Below are 14,948 nucleotides of genomic sequence, written 5' to 3' on the forward strand. Positions count from 1 at the left end.
TCCTTGGCAGGCTTACTGTGTGTAAGTTGTGTCCTGGTGTCACGCCTGGTGTCCTGGATATTACACACTTCTTGTATAGTGTGTGTCAATGAAGTAGCACAGGGAACATATTTGGACAGCAGTGTCAGTCTCTGGGGGGGTGAGTGTTCCATGCAGGAGTCTTGGCAAAAATCAGCACCCCAAAAAGACAAAAGCTAGCCGACACTTAGAGAACAAGCTGCAATATTGTGTGTTCCCATATTGGGGAACGTTAGCCTTGCCCACAGAGTCCACTGAGAATTCTAAGCTCCCTTGGGGCAGCCAAATGGTTAGCAGATAATGGCCAACCGCTACATGTGCCAGAGAACTTGTGTGATGGGGAACAGCTAAAACTATTTGCAGGACAGACCACCAGGTGAAAGCAGCAGAAAGGCCAAAGAGTCTAACCCCCAATGCCTCTGGAAGGGTCACCTTTTAGTTTTCTTTCTGAAGTGCTGCTTTGTTAGTGTTCGCTATTTGGAATTATTGGTAGCCATACTCAGAAAAGCACCTGTGTTGGATTCCCGACATGACCAAGCCTCCATTATTACCCCAAATGCATTTCTGACAATTTGAAAGACGTTCTGCTACTTTCCAAATAATGTTTATTATAAAAAACATACAAAATGAATGGGAAGGAGGAGGCTGCTGCTGCAGAGGGGGTGGGTGTGACGGTTGGGGGGGTACAGTGTGTGGGGGGGCTGGGAAAGAGTGGTGAGGAGGGAGTGCTGGGGGAGAGGTTGAATGGGGGGAATGGAAGACAGGGAGAATGTGGGGAGGGGCATTTGAGGGCTGAGGAGAGTGGGCAGGATGTGGAAGGTAAGGGTGGAAACGGGATTGAGAGGAGGGGCATGTAGAAATAAGGGGAGGGGGTGTGAAAGTGGGGGTGTGGTCAAGGGGAGTGTGAGGAAGGTGCAGAAGAGGGATCCATGGGGAAGGAGGCATACTGGTCTTCAGGTGGGGTTTCTTGAGGGGGTTGCTCCAGAGTGGGTAGTTCCAGAATCGGCACCTCCAAAGCTTGTTCCCCTGCTGCTTCCCCGGCACTTTCTACAGGGGAACTCTGTGGCAACCTTGGCATTGGCCCCAAACTACTACTGCACAGGGGTTGGGAGCCTCTGGCTGAAGGTGCATTTTGTTCAGGACCTGCTTGACATAAGGCCCGGATATCATGACTAAGGTCCTGCAACGCTGCAGTCTGCTCCCTGACCGAGGTGAGAACTTCAAGCAGGGCTTCATGTTGGAGCCCCAGTAACCTTTCTATATTACTGGATGCATTAGAAAGCCTCCTTTGCTCCCATAATCTCTCCATGTTGAACACCAGCCTTTCCCCAAGCTTGAGAAGGGGGCCGGGTCCAGGTGGACGGGGTGCCGATCCAGCTGCATCCAATGTTGGCTACAAAGAGAAACAAACAAAAAAGAAAGAGTGTTTAACACACAGCACAAGCATACAGTAGGACAGGGGGCTCGTCTGACATCAAACACTAAATCATGTTCTTGTCCCACCCCTAGGACCAGGTATTGGTGAATGTCTTTCCCTGACACATTACACTGGATGAACATTTGACTGAAATGAATGGTTTGGCATCTTTCCCCAGACTGATACCTTCCTGCTGATTTGTCACATGCACATCACTCCCTCCAGCTCCTGACTAAGCAATAATCCGAAAAAAGTAAGTTACACATCACGTTGCCAAATCCTGCCCAGCCAGGAACGGAGTTATACTCTAAATGGGTGACTCATTAGGGAGAACATCTTTAGCATCTCTTACCGGATGTTCAGGCAACTCAGGTGGAGGTGACGGCATTTCACACAAGTTTGGAGTGCCTGAACTTCCCTGCACCACAAAACAAAAACAAATGCATGACATTTCCCAAATACACATTCAACATGCATTTGTACATCCCCACCCCATTACAGCAGTTCCCGTACCCCAACATCAGATGCAGATTCTTCTCCCACTCCAAAAGCTGGGGCCTCCAGGGGCAAAAGATGATCTGCAAATAGAGTTCAAGATGCTGATTAGCAACAGATACTAGTTAGGCTGTATGTATGATGTGACATTTGTGACCAAGGTTTGAGGGATTGCTCATTGGTATGTTCTTCACTCCAGTTTATCCAGACAAATAGGACACTGGCAGCCACAGCCCAGGAGACTGTTTGAGAGAAGAAAGCGGCATGGTAAGGCTCAGGAGCAGGGGCCACAAGAATGAGGGGCCACCTTTCCTGCCAAACAAGGAGGCAGATGTGTTAGGATGGCTCCATTATGCCCATAAGCTACTGCAGCCATTTTGACTATGGGCTTCAAACATTAAAGCAAAATATATAACATTTTTCGTTAAGGCAACATTCAAAAAAGGATTTGGACAAAATCAAAAACAAAATGGGTCAAATCAAATATAAATGTTCCCCAAAATATTTCCAAAGCCAGACAAACACATGTAAATGAATCCAAAAGAAATGAAACTCTACTGCATGCTGGACAGACTGCAAGCATACACCCTGGGAAATACCCGCTGGACTATCGACAACCAAGCCTCTCACCACTCCTATCCGCCCTCCTGGGCACCCCCCTAAAATGCCTCTTCCACTCGTCCTTCTCATTTTCCTCTCCTCCGTTCCCAAAATCCATTCACTATATCCCTCTGCTCCTCCCAAACAATTGTATATTGTGTCCTCACTGCTTCCTTCACCCCTCTACGGCACCCACCACCTCCTCCTATTACTCCACTCTCCCACTGACCCGAACACCTCCACTAGTAGTTTCTCACGCTCCTGCACATCCCGCTACCATGCCACCTTCCTCACCCTTCTCCTCCTCCTAGCCGCGGGGGACATCTCTCTGAAGCCTGGCCCTCCACCACCTCCCTTACCCACACAACACCCTCCCGCCTCCATGTCCTGCCCCAACCCCCGCAACTTAGTATCTGTCCCCCTGCTCTCTAAAATCACCCCCCCGTATTCATGTGCACTCCTGAACGCTTGATCGGTGTGCAACAAGCTTACCGCCATCCACGACCTCTTTGTTTCCCGCTCCCTCAACCTCCTAGCGATCACGGAAACCTGGATCCAGGCCACTGACTCTACCTCCCCTGCTGCACTCTCCTATAGAGGTCTCACCTGGACCCACTCACCCAGGCCCAATGGTCGTGAAGGTGGTGGGGTTGGTCTGCTCCTGTCACCGCAGAGCACCTTCCGAGTCCTCCCAAACCCCCCCTCCCTATCCTTTTCCTCCTTCGAGGCCTACTGCGTCAGACTATTCTCCCCAACCCCCCTGAAGATTGCTGTGATATACCGGCCTCCTGGATCCATATCTCGCTTCCTGGATGACTTTTCCTCCTGGCTACCCTTCTTCCTCTCCTCTGAGTTACCCACCATCATCCTTGGGGATTTCAACATCCCCGTCAACCCGGACACAGCCCGTCTCCTCCACTTAACTTCCTCCTTTACACTTGCACAGTGCATACAATCCACCACCCACTCCGAGGGAAATATCCTAGACCTTGTCTTCTCCAACCGCTGCGCTCCCCACGACCTCACTAACACCCCCTTCCCTCTCTCTGACCACAACCTGATTACCTTCTCTATCTCCTCGTCCTCCAACGCCTACCCCTCCAAATGTCATACTACTACCAGCCTTAACCTCCACAACCTTAACCCTGCCCCCCTCCACTCTGCAGCTGATCAACTCCACGACAGCATCCTCCCCCTGTCCTGCCCCGACTTGGCTATGACTGTCTACAACAACGCGCTGTCAACAGCCCTTGACTCACTAGCGCCTTTAACCACACACAACATCAAACCCTGACCGCTCCAGCAGACTGATCACACCTAAACCCTCAAACGACACAGTCATGCCCTGGAGCGACTATGACGCAAAACCAAATCCCAACAAGCCTTCACCCGCTACAAATCTGCCTTCCACACCTACACCTCCTCCCTCCACGCAGCCAAACAAGCCTACTTCCTGACCCTCATCAAGGCCCTCTCCTCCAATCCTCGCCGACTCTTCTCCACCTTCAACTCTCTACTCTCGCCACCCCCACCTCCACCCAGCACCTCACTCACCGCCCTTGAGATTGCCAATCACTTCAGAAACAAGATTGACACAATTCGCAAGGACATTGCCACAACTCACACGCCCTCTCAACCCGTCCCCTCTCACACAGCTACCCCCTCATCCCCCCTCCCCCTCGACATAACCCACAGGGACGTCATCACTGCTCAAACTCCCTCCAACCCCGTTCCCCCTCACTCAGCTACCCCCTCATCACCCCTCTCCCACGGCCCCACCACTGCTCTGACCTCCACTTCCACCCCACCCTTCATTCCTCATACTGAAGCCCCCTCAACACTCCACACCTTTGACCTTACTACCATCGAGGAAGTCTCCAAGATCCTCTCTGATGCCTGCCTCACCACCTGCCCCCTCGACCCTATCCCCTCACAATTCCTACGACCTCCCTCCCCCTCCATCCTACGCACCCTCACCCACATCTTCAATCTCTCCCTCCCCTCCGGCACTTTCCCCTCCCCTCTGAAACATGCACACATCACCCCCATACTTAAAAAGCCCTCCCTGGACCCCAATGACCAGAACAACCTCAGACCCATCTCCCTGCTCCCATTTACAGTCAACCCCTTGAGCGCCTAGTCTACACCCGCCTAGGCTCACACCTCAGCGACAACAACCTCCTCGATCCCCTACAATCTGGCTTCCGTCCCCTACACTCCACCGAAACTGCCTTACTCAAACTCTCCAACGACCTGCTAACAGCCAAAGCTAATGGCCACTATTCAGTGCTCCTACTCCTTCACCTCTCTGCGGCCTTTGACACAGTCGACCATCCCCTCCTCCTCAAAAAACTACACTCCCTCGGCCTCAGAGATTCTGCTCTCTCCTGGCTCTCATCCTGTCACAACGCTCTTTCAGCGTTACCTATAATGCTACCACCTCCCCCTCACTCCCCCTCTCTGTTGGGGTCCCTCAAGGCTCTGTCCTCGGGCCCCTTCTCTTCTCCATCTACACCTCCTCCCTTGGCCAACTCATACACTCTCATGTCTTCAACTACCACTTATATGCCGACCACACACAAATCTATCTCTCAACCCCCCACCTCATCCCCTCGGTCTCCGCCCGAATCACACACCTACTGAACGACATATCTAACTGGATGTCACTCCACTTCCTTAAACTGAACCTCTCCAAGACCGAGTTTCTTGTCTTCCCCCCAGCCCGGACACCACCCCCCATTGACTTCTCCGTCACATCCAACAACGCAAATATCAAACCAGCCCCGCAGGCCAGAGTACTTGGTGTCATTCTGGACTCCAACCTATCCTTCCAGCCCCAAGTCCAATCTTTAACAAGCTCGTGCAGACTCCACCTCCGCAACATCGCCAAAATCCGCACGTTCCTAACCCCAGAAACCACTAAACAGCTCATCCACTCCCTCATCATATCACGACTCGACTACTGCAACTCCCTCCTCACTGGCCTGCCTCGCCGCTGGCTATCCCTGCTTCAGTCGATCCTGAATATGGCTGCCAGACTCATTCACCTTTCCAACCACTCCATCTCCGCCACCCCCCTCTGCCAATCCCTCCACTGGCTTCCGATTGTGCAACGGATCAAATTCAAAATCCTAACACTGACGTACAAAGCCGTCCACCATACTGCCCCGAACTACATCACCGACCTAATATCCAAGTACCACCCAGCACGCACACTCCGCTCCTCACAAGACCTCCTTCTCTCTAGTTCCCTGGTTTCCTCCTCCCATGCCCTCCTCCAGGACTTCTCCAGGGTGTCATCCATCCCCTGGAACTCCCTGCCCCAACCCATCAGATTATCACCTACTCTCCTCTCCTTTAGGTGCACCCTGAAACCCACCTCTTCAGGGAAGCCTACCCCACCCCCTGCTAACTTGCTGACCTCCTCCACTCTTCCTACCACTCCATCCCCCACAGCTATCTCCTCCTGTACCACTATCCCCTCCCTCCTAGATTGTAAGCTTGAAAGAGCAGGGCCCTCGATCCCCTCATGTTTTGCATTGTATTGTTATTGTTCTGCCCCCCTTTGTAATGTACAGCGCTGAGCGAACTATCGGCGCTTTATAAATACTGTATAATAATAATAATATAACTGTTGATCTGAAGAGAGCAAGAGCAATGCATCCAAAACTCCTTTAATCACTTTTAAACCGCAGGTCTCCTGCAAACTCAATGTGAAAAAGAAAATTATTAACTCATGTGGCAGTCTCAGAGTATCCGAAAACATTAAACAGCCTTTCCTGATGATTGGAAGCTGTTTGAGCTACAAAGGGCAGGACTACTCAATATTGAACCCTACGGACTAAGACTGGGATGCCATTCAAGTTCATGTGTGTGGAAAGGAAGTCATCCCAGCAGTGTTGGCAATATAGTGTATTTGTCAATGAACAATAGATTAGTCTTTATGATGCCTTTTGGGCTTTAGGCGACTTCAATCCTGAGATACTCGGTGGATAAGTCTGACAAAGGAATAGATCTTCCTGCTAGTCATGCGATGTGCAAAACTCAGTCTAATTATTGGCCCCAAGTTTACATGAGAGGCCCAAAGTGACATTTTTTTTTGCTTTTATTTTTGATCTGGCTGAGTTTTTGGGCTTCGGGAAAATGGCTCCAAGAATACTCAGTCTTGGTATGTATTTTTTTTGGCCTTTACATTTGGAGCAATGAGAGAATGGTCACCGTCACTTGACAATTGGGTGAGTAGCAACATTTCTTGATGTTGACCTCAAGTTTTACGGTTTTTTTTGGTAATCTGCCGTGATCACATGGTAAAACGTTGCGGTGTTTGGCCTTTTACCACATCGCATGATCAGCTGTCTCCATAGGACACAGCAACCCCTGAGATGGCTGGGTGTGCACCCCCAGGGGCGTGCAGGAGGGCATGTTCTTGGAGGATGTCATAGGACGCCCTCCCCGGACTGTAGCCAAATGACAGCTACAGTGCGGGTGACAAGTGGTTAAACACTACTTTGGGAAAACTGCATCCTTAAGGGGGGCAAATAAACTCATTGAATGGAAATGTAAACAATCATGAGCTCTTCTGGGCTTTAATTTTAACAAGGATTTGCCTGGAGACCTTAAAATGAGACTTACTGATTCCAAGTGAAGTGGAGGAATGTTGCCAGTTCTGCCACCCATAGTGGTGACCAAAGTGTGTTTGACCTTCCCTTTGTGTGGCTCAAACCTGAAGGTGAGCGGCACGATTGGGAGGTGATGGGTCCCTGTAGTGGATCATTTCCTGTATATTGAGCAGGCATGATATATGATGTCACTAAACACCAAACACATTGGATATTCTGGGACTGTCAGGGTTGAGCATGTTGACGTTGGTCAGATTACATGTATGTGTTTACATGCGTGGAATGTTTTTGTGTCTGAGAGAACTTGTGAAGTTGCGAGGGCGAGTCTGATTTGGAACGCTCAGGAGGTGTCAGCTAGTTAGTGATGTTTGGAACTTTATTGCCCTCATCAGTTAGTTCCCCCATTTGGTTTGGTGGGGTTACCTGCTTTTCTTGGTCTGGGGAAACTGGTCCCAGGACATTTGGCAGGGATTAGACACATTTCTGTGTGGTAACAGTTTTCCACACTGATTTCTCTAGGGGTTTGAGAGCAATACAGTGAGGAACCCCAGAAATGCAGCGTGTTGTGGAGATATATTTGTGTTCACACAGAGTTTAGCATTGGTTTGTTCTGCATTCCTAAGAGGATGCTCATTGGCTCATCCTGAGTGATTATGATTGTTGTAGACAAGCACATTAATACATACCCAGATCTTCCTCCTGGCCTGACTGCAGTGGGGGGAGCCGCTCCTCCTCCTCCTGCTGATGTTGTGCTGTGAATAGGACATTGACATGTGAGATGTTTGATGTTCTAGCAGTCTGTTCAACATTACGGGGTGCATTCCCAATGAGTGCTTACCAGGAGGGAACACCTCTGGATCAGTGTATGCGTGATCTGGCTTGTCCTCTGATGGGCTGGCTGGGGCTGCCCCTGCCTCGGGATTGGCTACAACACAAGACAAAATGAACAACAAATGGTAAATGTTAAAAAGATAACACAACTTTGAAGACACAATATGGACATGTGTAGTGTACTTACCACTGTGGCAATCATCAGTATCTTCATGAGCCGTCACCCCAAAAATCGCGTTGAGGCGAATGATCGGCAGAAGTGCCAGTTCTGCCTGAGACAGGTCCTGCAGATGGTCAGGGTCCACCCCATGCCTTGTAACATGCCCCTGCTGAGCCCACAGAGTCAGCTTCTCCTTTAAACTCCGCCTCAGATCACGCATACGCTTCTTCACATTCTTGAGGTCCCGATGTGCCATCCTGCCCACTGCATTTACGGCCACCGTGATTTCCTTCCACAGACGGTCCCTTGCTGCCTGACCGCTGCGGGAGGACCTGGGCCCCGAGATGCATTTAGCCCGATCTACATAAGCAACCACCAGGGCCCAGATCTCATCATGGGAGAAGGGTGGAAACTTGGGCTGGGACTGGGCCCGGGTCTGGGACCTTCCGCTTCTCCTAAATATCCCTTCTCTTGGGCTCCACGGGGAGGCAGCAGCCCCAGGTGAGGTCCTCAGCTCAGCTTCCACTTTTTTTCTGAAGGAAAACTGGCCCCTTCTGCCACCAGTTTGTGACCCCTTCACACCACAGCCAGACCTCTGGCCCACCCTAGCCCTAGTGGACCCCTTGGCCCCAGTAGCTCCCCTGGCATCATGGCCAGGGGGAGGCCCAGTGTCCCACTTGGCACTACGGCCCCCCCTGGAAGCCTGGCCTCTTTGCCCCCTTGGGGTTGCCATGGGAGGACAAGTGGGCAGGAAGTCTGGCTGGGTGCTGTTTGCAGCAGCAGCAGGTCCTAAGTGTTGGGATGTCCGTGTGTTAGTGTGGAAATCTGCAACAGAAAAAGGGACATAAGGGCAAGGGTCAGTTGTCTGGGTCATAAGACTGGAAGAATTGCTCTGTCAGAGATTTTGCAAGACCAGGGCATGGGAAAGAAGGTCCAAGACCCAAATGCCAAGTGCCAAGTCAAGCAACGTCTATGGTGAAAATCAACATTTTGCTGCCAGCTGAAGCCCAGAACCTCCATAAATCCAGTCTAGATACATAAATTGTGTCTGCAGCACAGAGAAGGAAGATTATCCGAGAGAAATCCATGACCCACCTGTGCTGATCTCTGTAGGAGTGTCCTCCTCTATAAATGTCCCCGTTATTCCATCCTCCTCCATAGACTGCTGATCATCCCTCACATACGCCTCTTCTTCTTCTGCTTTCACCTCAAATTCTATATCGATTGGATCTCCACTCTAAATCAAGGAAATGAGAGGAAATATCATCTGTAAAATATAAGGTCACATAAAAAAACTCCACACATTGTCTCCATGAGTCCATGTTCTAGATGCTCCATCCCACCAACCTTGTAACAGTGAGGGATGATGTGACCTTCCGGTGTGGAATCCCAAGAATACAGAGGATGGGGACATCTCTCTGGTGGGTTCCTGTAGCTGGATGACTCCACCATGGTGTCCTGGTACAGATCTTTGTGTTCTCTTAGAAGCTCTGACTCCTCCATCCCCCCATCCTCATCCTCCTCCTCTTTTATCTCTTCTTTAACCTCAACTTTAGGATCTCTCAGGTTTCCACTCTGAATATATAATAAAAATGACATCAATGGTAACAATGCAGATAATGTACAGATCTTAATGATACTATCAGTGATTGTTCCTCATCTACCTGATGATGGTGAGGGATGGTGTGACCTTCCTGTGTGGAATCCCGGGAATACAGAGGACGGGGACATCTCTCTGGTGGGTTCCTGGTATTAGGTGGCTCCATCATATCCTTGTGTCCTTCTGAAAACTCCTCCATCACTCCATACTCCTCATCCTCCTCTTTATACTCTTCTTTAACATCAATATTATCATCCCCGAGGATTCCACTCTGAAAGATATAATAAAACATTCATTGTAACAAACATGCTGTGTATAAATCACAACTACCAATAATTTTGGTTAATCTATATGTCCTATGACATCACACTGACCTCACAGCTCCTCCTCCCAATGTCCCTCCATCCAGAGTCACAGAATCCTATGACAGATAGACTCTGGATGGAGGGACATTTGGATTGGGAGATTTGAGGGGTCCTCTATATGAGGCTCCCATACAAATTAAATCATTGTTCCTGGGTGCGTCCTACCTCTCCTAAACTGAAGAGTGACCTTTGACCTTTACCATCCAGAAATCTGTCCGGAATCTGTGGAAGTAAGCTGTCATGTGATCAGGTGACGTGCGGAGGAACGGAGTGTAAATAGCAGACAATTGTCTCCAGAGCCCCTAATGGTGGGGATGGATTTGGCGGCGTGCTGGTGCCAAGTTTCCTCCCCCCAGGTACACTGCAGGTGTGGAGAAAAGCTGTGTAAGAGGATATGGAGGAGAGATGAGGAGGAGATCCAGGAATCAGGAGAAAGGTCAGGGCAAGCAACAGACGAGCGCATCCAAGAGACCAAGCCGGGGTCACTACACAGAAAATCAATCCAAGGAAACAACAGGCAGGACGAGGAATAGCAAGAAGGAGCTGAGAGACAAATGAGAATATTGCTCAGCCAATGGGAGATGATCTCAGCATGACTTCCATCATGAAGGAGATGAGGGGGAGGGGAGGAAGTCACTGAAGGTGACCATAGATCCATGGAAATTCAGCTGGTTTAGCAGGGATCGCTCACATTTCCATCCATGTGTGGCCACTGCCGGATAAAAGCCACTCCCCCAGCGGCTGCAGCCAATAGCTTCAGTGCTGATCTGTGTATTCTGAGAGCGGAGGAGTCCCCCCATTGTCAGAATACAAGAGTGCAGCGGGGAGGATTCCCCCATCCACCTCCAATGTGTGGATGGGGGAATCACTTCAGTTTTTATGGTCATCCCGCTGGCTGAACGATAAAACTGAACCATGTAGGCCAGCTTTGGGAGCAAATATATTATCATCAACTCCTCCCCCTGAAGGGGTTCATCTACGTATTACCTCCTCTGCCGCCACATCCAGGAATGTCTCCTCTCTGCTTCTTCCTGATTCACCTCTCCCCTGGAACTTCCTGTCTGTACCTGACATCACTTCCTGTCTGTACCTGACATCACTTCCTGTCTTCCATAGAGACTTCCTGTCTGGGTAGAAGTGAGATCCCCACCTTGTGGAGCTCAGAGGAACTGCAGCCCCGAGAAGCGTCTGGTAGTGTGACCCCGGCCTTGTGCTGGGTGTGTATGGACTGTAGATCCTTATAGAGGGGTCACCTCCACTCCCACCAAGGGGGGCAGAAATATATGACTCCTCGGGGGAGGGGTTTTGGCTCCTTTGATTTTGCAGTAACATTGATTGCAGATTTAGTCCTGTAGAACATCTGGTATATGGATACAAAGCCCCCCAGCTGGAGTAAAGGGTGGAAATGGCTGGTGACCCCCAGATTTGGGCAATGATGTCATCACTATAAATGGATAAAACCCGCGCTATGTGTAACAACTCCAAACCTACAAAAACCTTCTAGCGGACTGCTGCTGTAACAAAGGGAAGGATTCCCTGTCATCTAGAAGAGCATTATGTGTCACAGCGCTGTCCTATTGTGTGTGCACAGAAATCATCACAAATACACTACAAATATGTGGAGACATTCAGAGATAAAGAGCTCGGGGCTCCAAATCCTATTCTCTGCACATCCACTGCTTCCACTTTACACCCACTTCATTGGTCTTATGGGGTTTATCAATAAATGAAGGAAACTGAACCGTGTGCAAATCCATCCACAACATAAAGTGCTTTGTGCTCAAGATGCTGCTCCCTGCACATCCACTGCTTCCACTTTACACCCACTTCATTCATCTCATCAGATTTGCTGCTATAGGAAATCATTTAAAATGATCATAAAAACAATTCTGCAGCTAATTGGCCACTAGGATTACTTTTACATGAAAGCCGCCCACCAGCTAATAAACCAGCACTAGAAGGATGCCTGTAGCTGCAAGCATCCTCCCGGTATAACCACTCCAAGTCCAGCGACGTTCCAGTACATTGCTGGTCCATGTTGGACATATATGTACCAGCAGAGAACACGGACATACGATGAATCGGGTCTGCGGACCAATATGACTGCAATTCATTCTTTTCTGTAATGCCCATGTTGGGGGTTCGGCCCAATAAGTTTTAATTTCATAAACGGTGATAGAGTTCCATGTGAATTGTGTGACAAGAGCTGAATTTGGGGGGCGGCCATGTATTGTGGTGTATAAATTGCCTTGGCCCACAATTGGTACAAATCTTCTGTGAAGAACAGTGGAGGGGCTGAACACTAGTGCTGGCAGTGACCGGGCCGATCCGGCTAACACTGAGTATTGGGGACACTATACAAAGCCGGCACTAGTATAGTTCTGTTCATGATCAATATATTGATCCGTACAAACACTATACTAGTAATGGCGGTGATCAGCGACCTATAGCGTGAGTGCGACAGTGTGCGGCCAATCTAACGCCAGCTGACCCTGGCTGGGAGGGGCTTACTGACCCTGACACTATGTGATGTCACTAGTGGCAGGAATACAGAGATCAGTGAAACATTCTATATACTGACACTGTACTAATGGCACTGGCTGGGTGACGGGGCCATCAAAGGGTTAAATGTGCTAATCTAACATGTGTGTACAATGTAGTGGTGCTTTTACTCGGTGCCGTGTTCTCTCTTCTCTCTCCGGACCGACCGGGGGGGCAGCAGGGGGTGCAGGTGCACTGACACCGGAAGCGATGCAGATTACGTCACTTTGCCAAGAGCTGCTGCTCGCCCACAAAATGCAGGTAAGTGGTTGGTAAGTAGTTAAAAAAAAAACCTTAAGAAAAATTTAAAACAAAATTCTCAATATGGTATTTAACATTATTTTTTAATACTTGTATCAGAATAGTAGGATGTTACCATAGTAACCATTGTACTACTGTGGGGGGAGGGGGGTGATCAGGGATTTTGTTTCCACACTTTTCTTTGCAGGAGAAATAATGGTCATTTCTCCTGCAATGCAAAGCTTGCTGTCAGAACCGAACTCATTCATCAACTGTCATCAGTGAGTTAGCTTTTTGACAGCTCAAGACAGTGATCTGTGATTGGCTGGAGCTGGTCACATGGTACAGGGTGCTGTGATTGGCCTTGTGTATCATGTGACAGCTGTGGGCCAATCACAGCTCACTAGGAGGAGAAGCAGAGCTGTTATGAATGAGATTGATTCATAATAACTGCTTACATTGGGATCACCTAGAGATCACATGATCACCGGGTCACAATCACTGGGATCTTCATTCCGCTGTATCCACCAGACACAGCAGTCGGGGGAGGGGAGCGCTGTGTGCCGGCTCGGGTGTGTGGTGTGCCTCCTTTGTTAGTACAGCCAGAGTGACGTACAAGTACATTGCTTTGCCTGTAGCTGCCGCCTGGCCACAGTACATTGCGGGTGGGAAGCGGGTAATCTAGGACTAAGGATTCCAAGCTCACTCCTTGGGCCATGATATCAACCAGGCAAGAAATGTAAGTTCTGTGTTCCAATTATGAGGTGACAACAGCATAGAGTGCTTTCAGGATAATGGACAAAGGTAGACAAGCATTGCATGCTGTTGTTGTGTGAAGCAAGTCTGTCTCCTTTTTTATTAGAGATAATACATTTTGTTTGGCTTTTTCTACATTGTTCCCCGATCCTGACATTCGTGGCCTCCTGGACTGGATGTGCCGCTGGATCCAGGCCCTGGAGCAAGCCCTGGAGGTGGAACCAGACGAGGACCAGCCCAGCCTTGGAGCCTATTTCAGGCAGCAATTTTAGTTTAGTTACAATTTTTTATGATGTTTTATAGTTTTCTATTGATTGTTGGTAATAAATGTTCTATTTATCTTGGACAGTGCCCTGTGTTGTGGCCTTCTTCAGCCTTTGCAGGTCGGCAATCTTCTTCATTGCAGTTGGAGCTGATCTGCATGTCCCTAAAGCATTGCAGGACTCTGCTAGCTCCAGCTGCACTGGACAATCTTGCTTACCTGGAATTTCTGGTAATGTCCAAACAAAGTGTTTTCTGGCAAGTCCAGCTTTAGGACTGTAGCAGATAGGATTGCATGTTTCCGAGAGGTAAACCAGCTCCTTCCATCCTAAGCTGGGATACATAGAGATTGAAGTTGTCTGCTTGCTGTCTGCAGCTACTCCCAATCTTGGTTTGCTTCCTCTTGTGAAATGCTGCAACAGTTTACACAGAACACTCCATTCACGTTACATTGTTCACGTTTGGAGTAGCTCTTCATTCCATCCAGGGACTTCTACATAGCTTGGTGGGGTGTAGTTGTGCAGACTGCCAAAAGGGGGTGCAGCCAAGTAGACAATGTGTGGTGGGATCCTGTGGCCCAACTCTGTCAAGATGTTTCCCATCACATCATCTCTAGTTGGGATTGGCATTCCACAGAAGTCACATGACTTGAAAGCTGCTCTTGGAAGGACTATCAGTTATGGATGAGACCAGTTACATGCAATGTCCCCCAGAAAAGAAGGGGCCCTAATGGGCAAATTGTCTATCTGCTCCACACATACCACTTGGATCCAACTTGTTGCTCATTCACATGTTAGTGTTTTGACAACAAGAGGTGAGGAGGGAATGAAGTGAGGAACAAGTGTCCACTGGGCACATAAATTCCATAGGCACACACGTCTAGAATCAGGCAGCTAAAGATCCTATTGTTATGATCCGCCAGGTGGTGCCTCAGGCTGCCCACTTGACAGACCTACCCAGAGCGTGGAGTCTAAGCCCCGGTCTGTGCTTTCACCAGGGCCCCTGATGGTGGGGATGGACTTGTAACAGACCAGGGCCAGGTCAC

The 14,948-nt window shown here is 49.4% G+C and overlaps 1 protein-coding gene across 1 annotated transcript; it reads right to left on the minus strand.

Annotated features, from left to right (window-relative positions):
• Positions 1–660: 660 nt before the first annotated feature.
• LOC149450593 (uncharacterized) lies at positions 661–11,179 on the minus strand. The gene is made up of 10 exons (XM_089691713.1): positions 11,093–11,179; positions 9,805–10,011; positions 9,488–9,715; positions 9,236–9,377; positions 8,168–8,965; positions 7,988–8,074; positions 7,836–7,901; positions 1,949–2,013; positions 1,788–1,853; positions 661–1,411 (listed from the first exon to the last, which is right to left on the minus strand). Exons 1-10 carry the CDS (start codon positions 11,177–11,179, stop codon positions 911–913), a joined length of 2,247 nt encoding a protein of 748 aa, XP_089547839.1. The 3' UTR covers positions 661–910.
• Positions 11,180–14,948: the final 3,769 nt, after the last annotated feature.

This window comes from Staurois parvus, unplaced genomic scaffold, assembly GCF_062004578.1.
Source record: "Staurois parvus isolate SC_StPar_1 unplaced genomic scaffold, SC_StPar_1.0 ptg000570l, whole genome shotgun sequence".
NCBI lineage: Eukaryota > Metazoa > Chordata > Amphibia > Anura > Ranidae > Staurois > Staurois parvus.

Coding starts and splice junctions, on each gene's coding strand:
- LOC149450593 (XM_089691713.1), bottom strand. CDS start 11,179: ATGTCAGGTACAGACAGGAAGTTCCAGGGGAGAGGTGAATCAGGAAGA. Junction 10,012..11,092: donor TGGATGTGGCGGCAGAGGAG/GTAATACGTAGA, acceptor TATATCTTTCAG/AGTGGAATCCTCGGGGATGA. Junction 8,966..9,235: donor TCCTACAGAGATCAGCACAG/GTGGGTCATGGA, acceptor TTTCTGTTGCAG/ATTTCCACACTAACACACGG.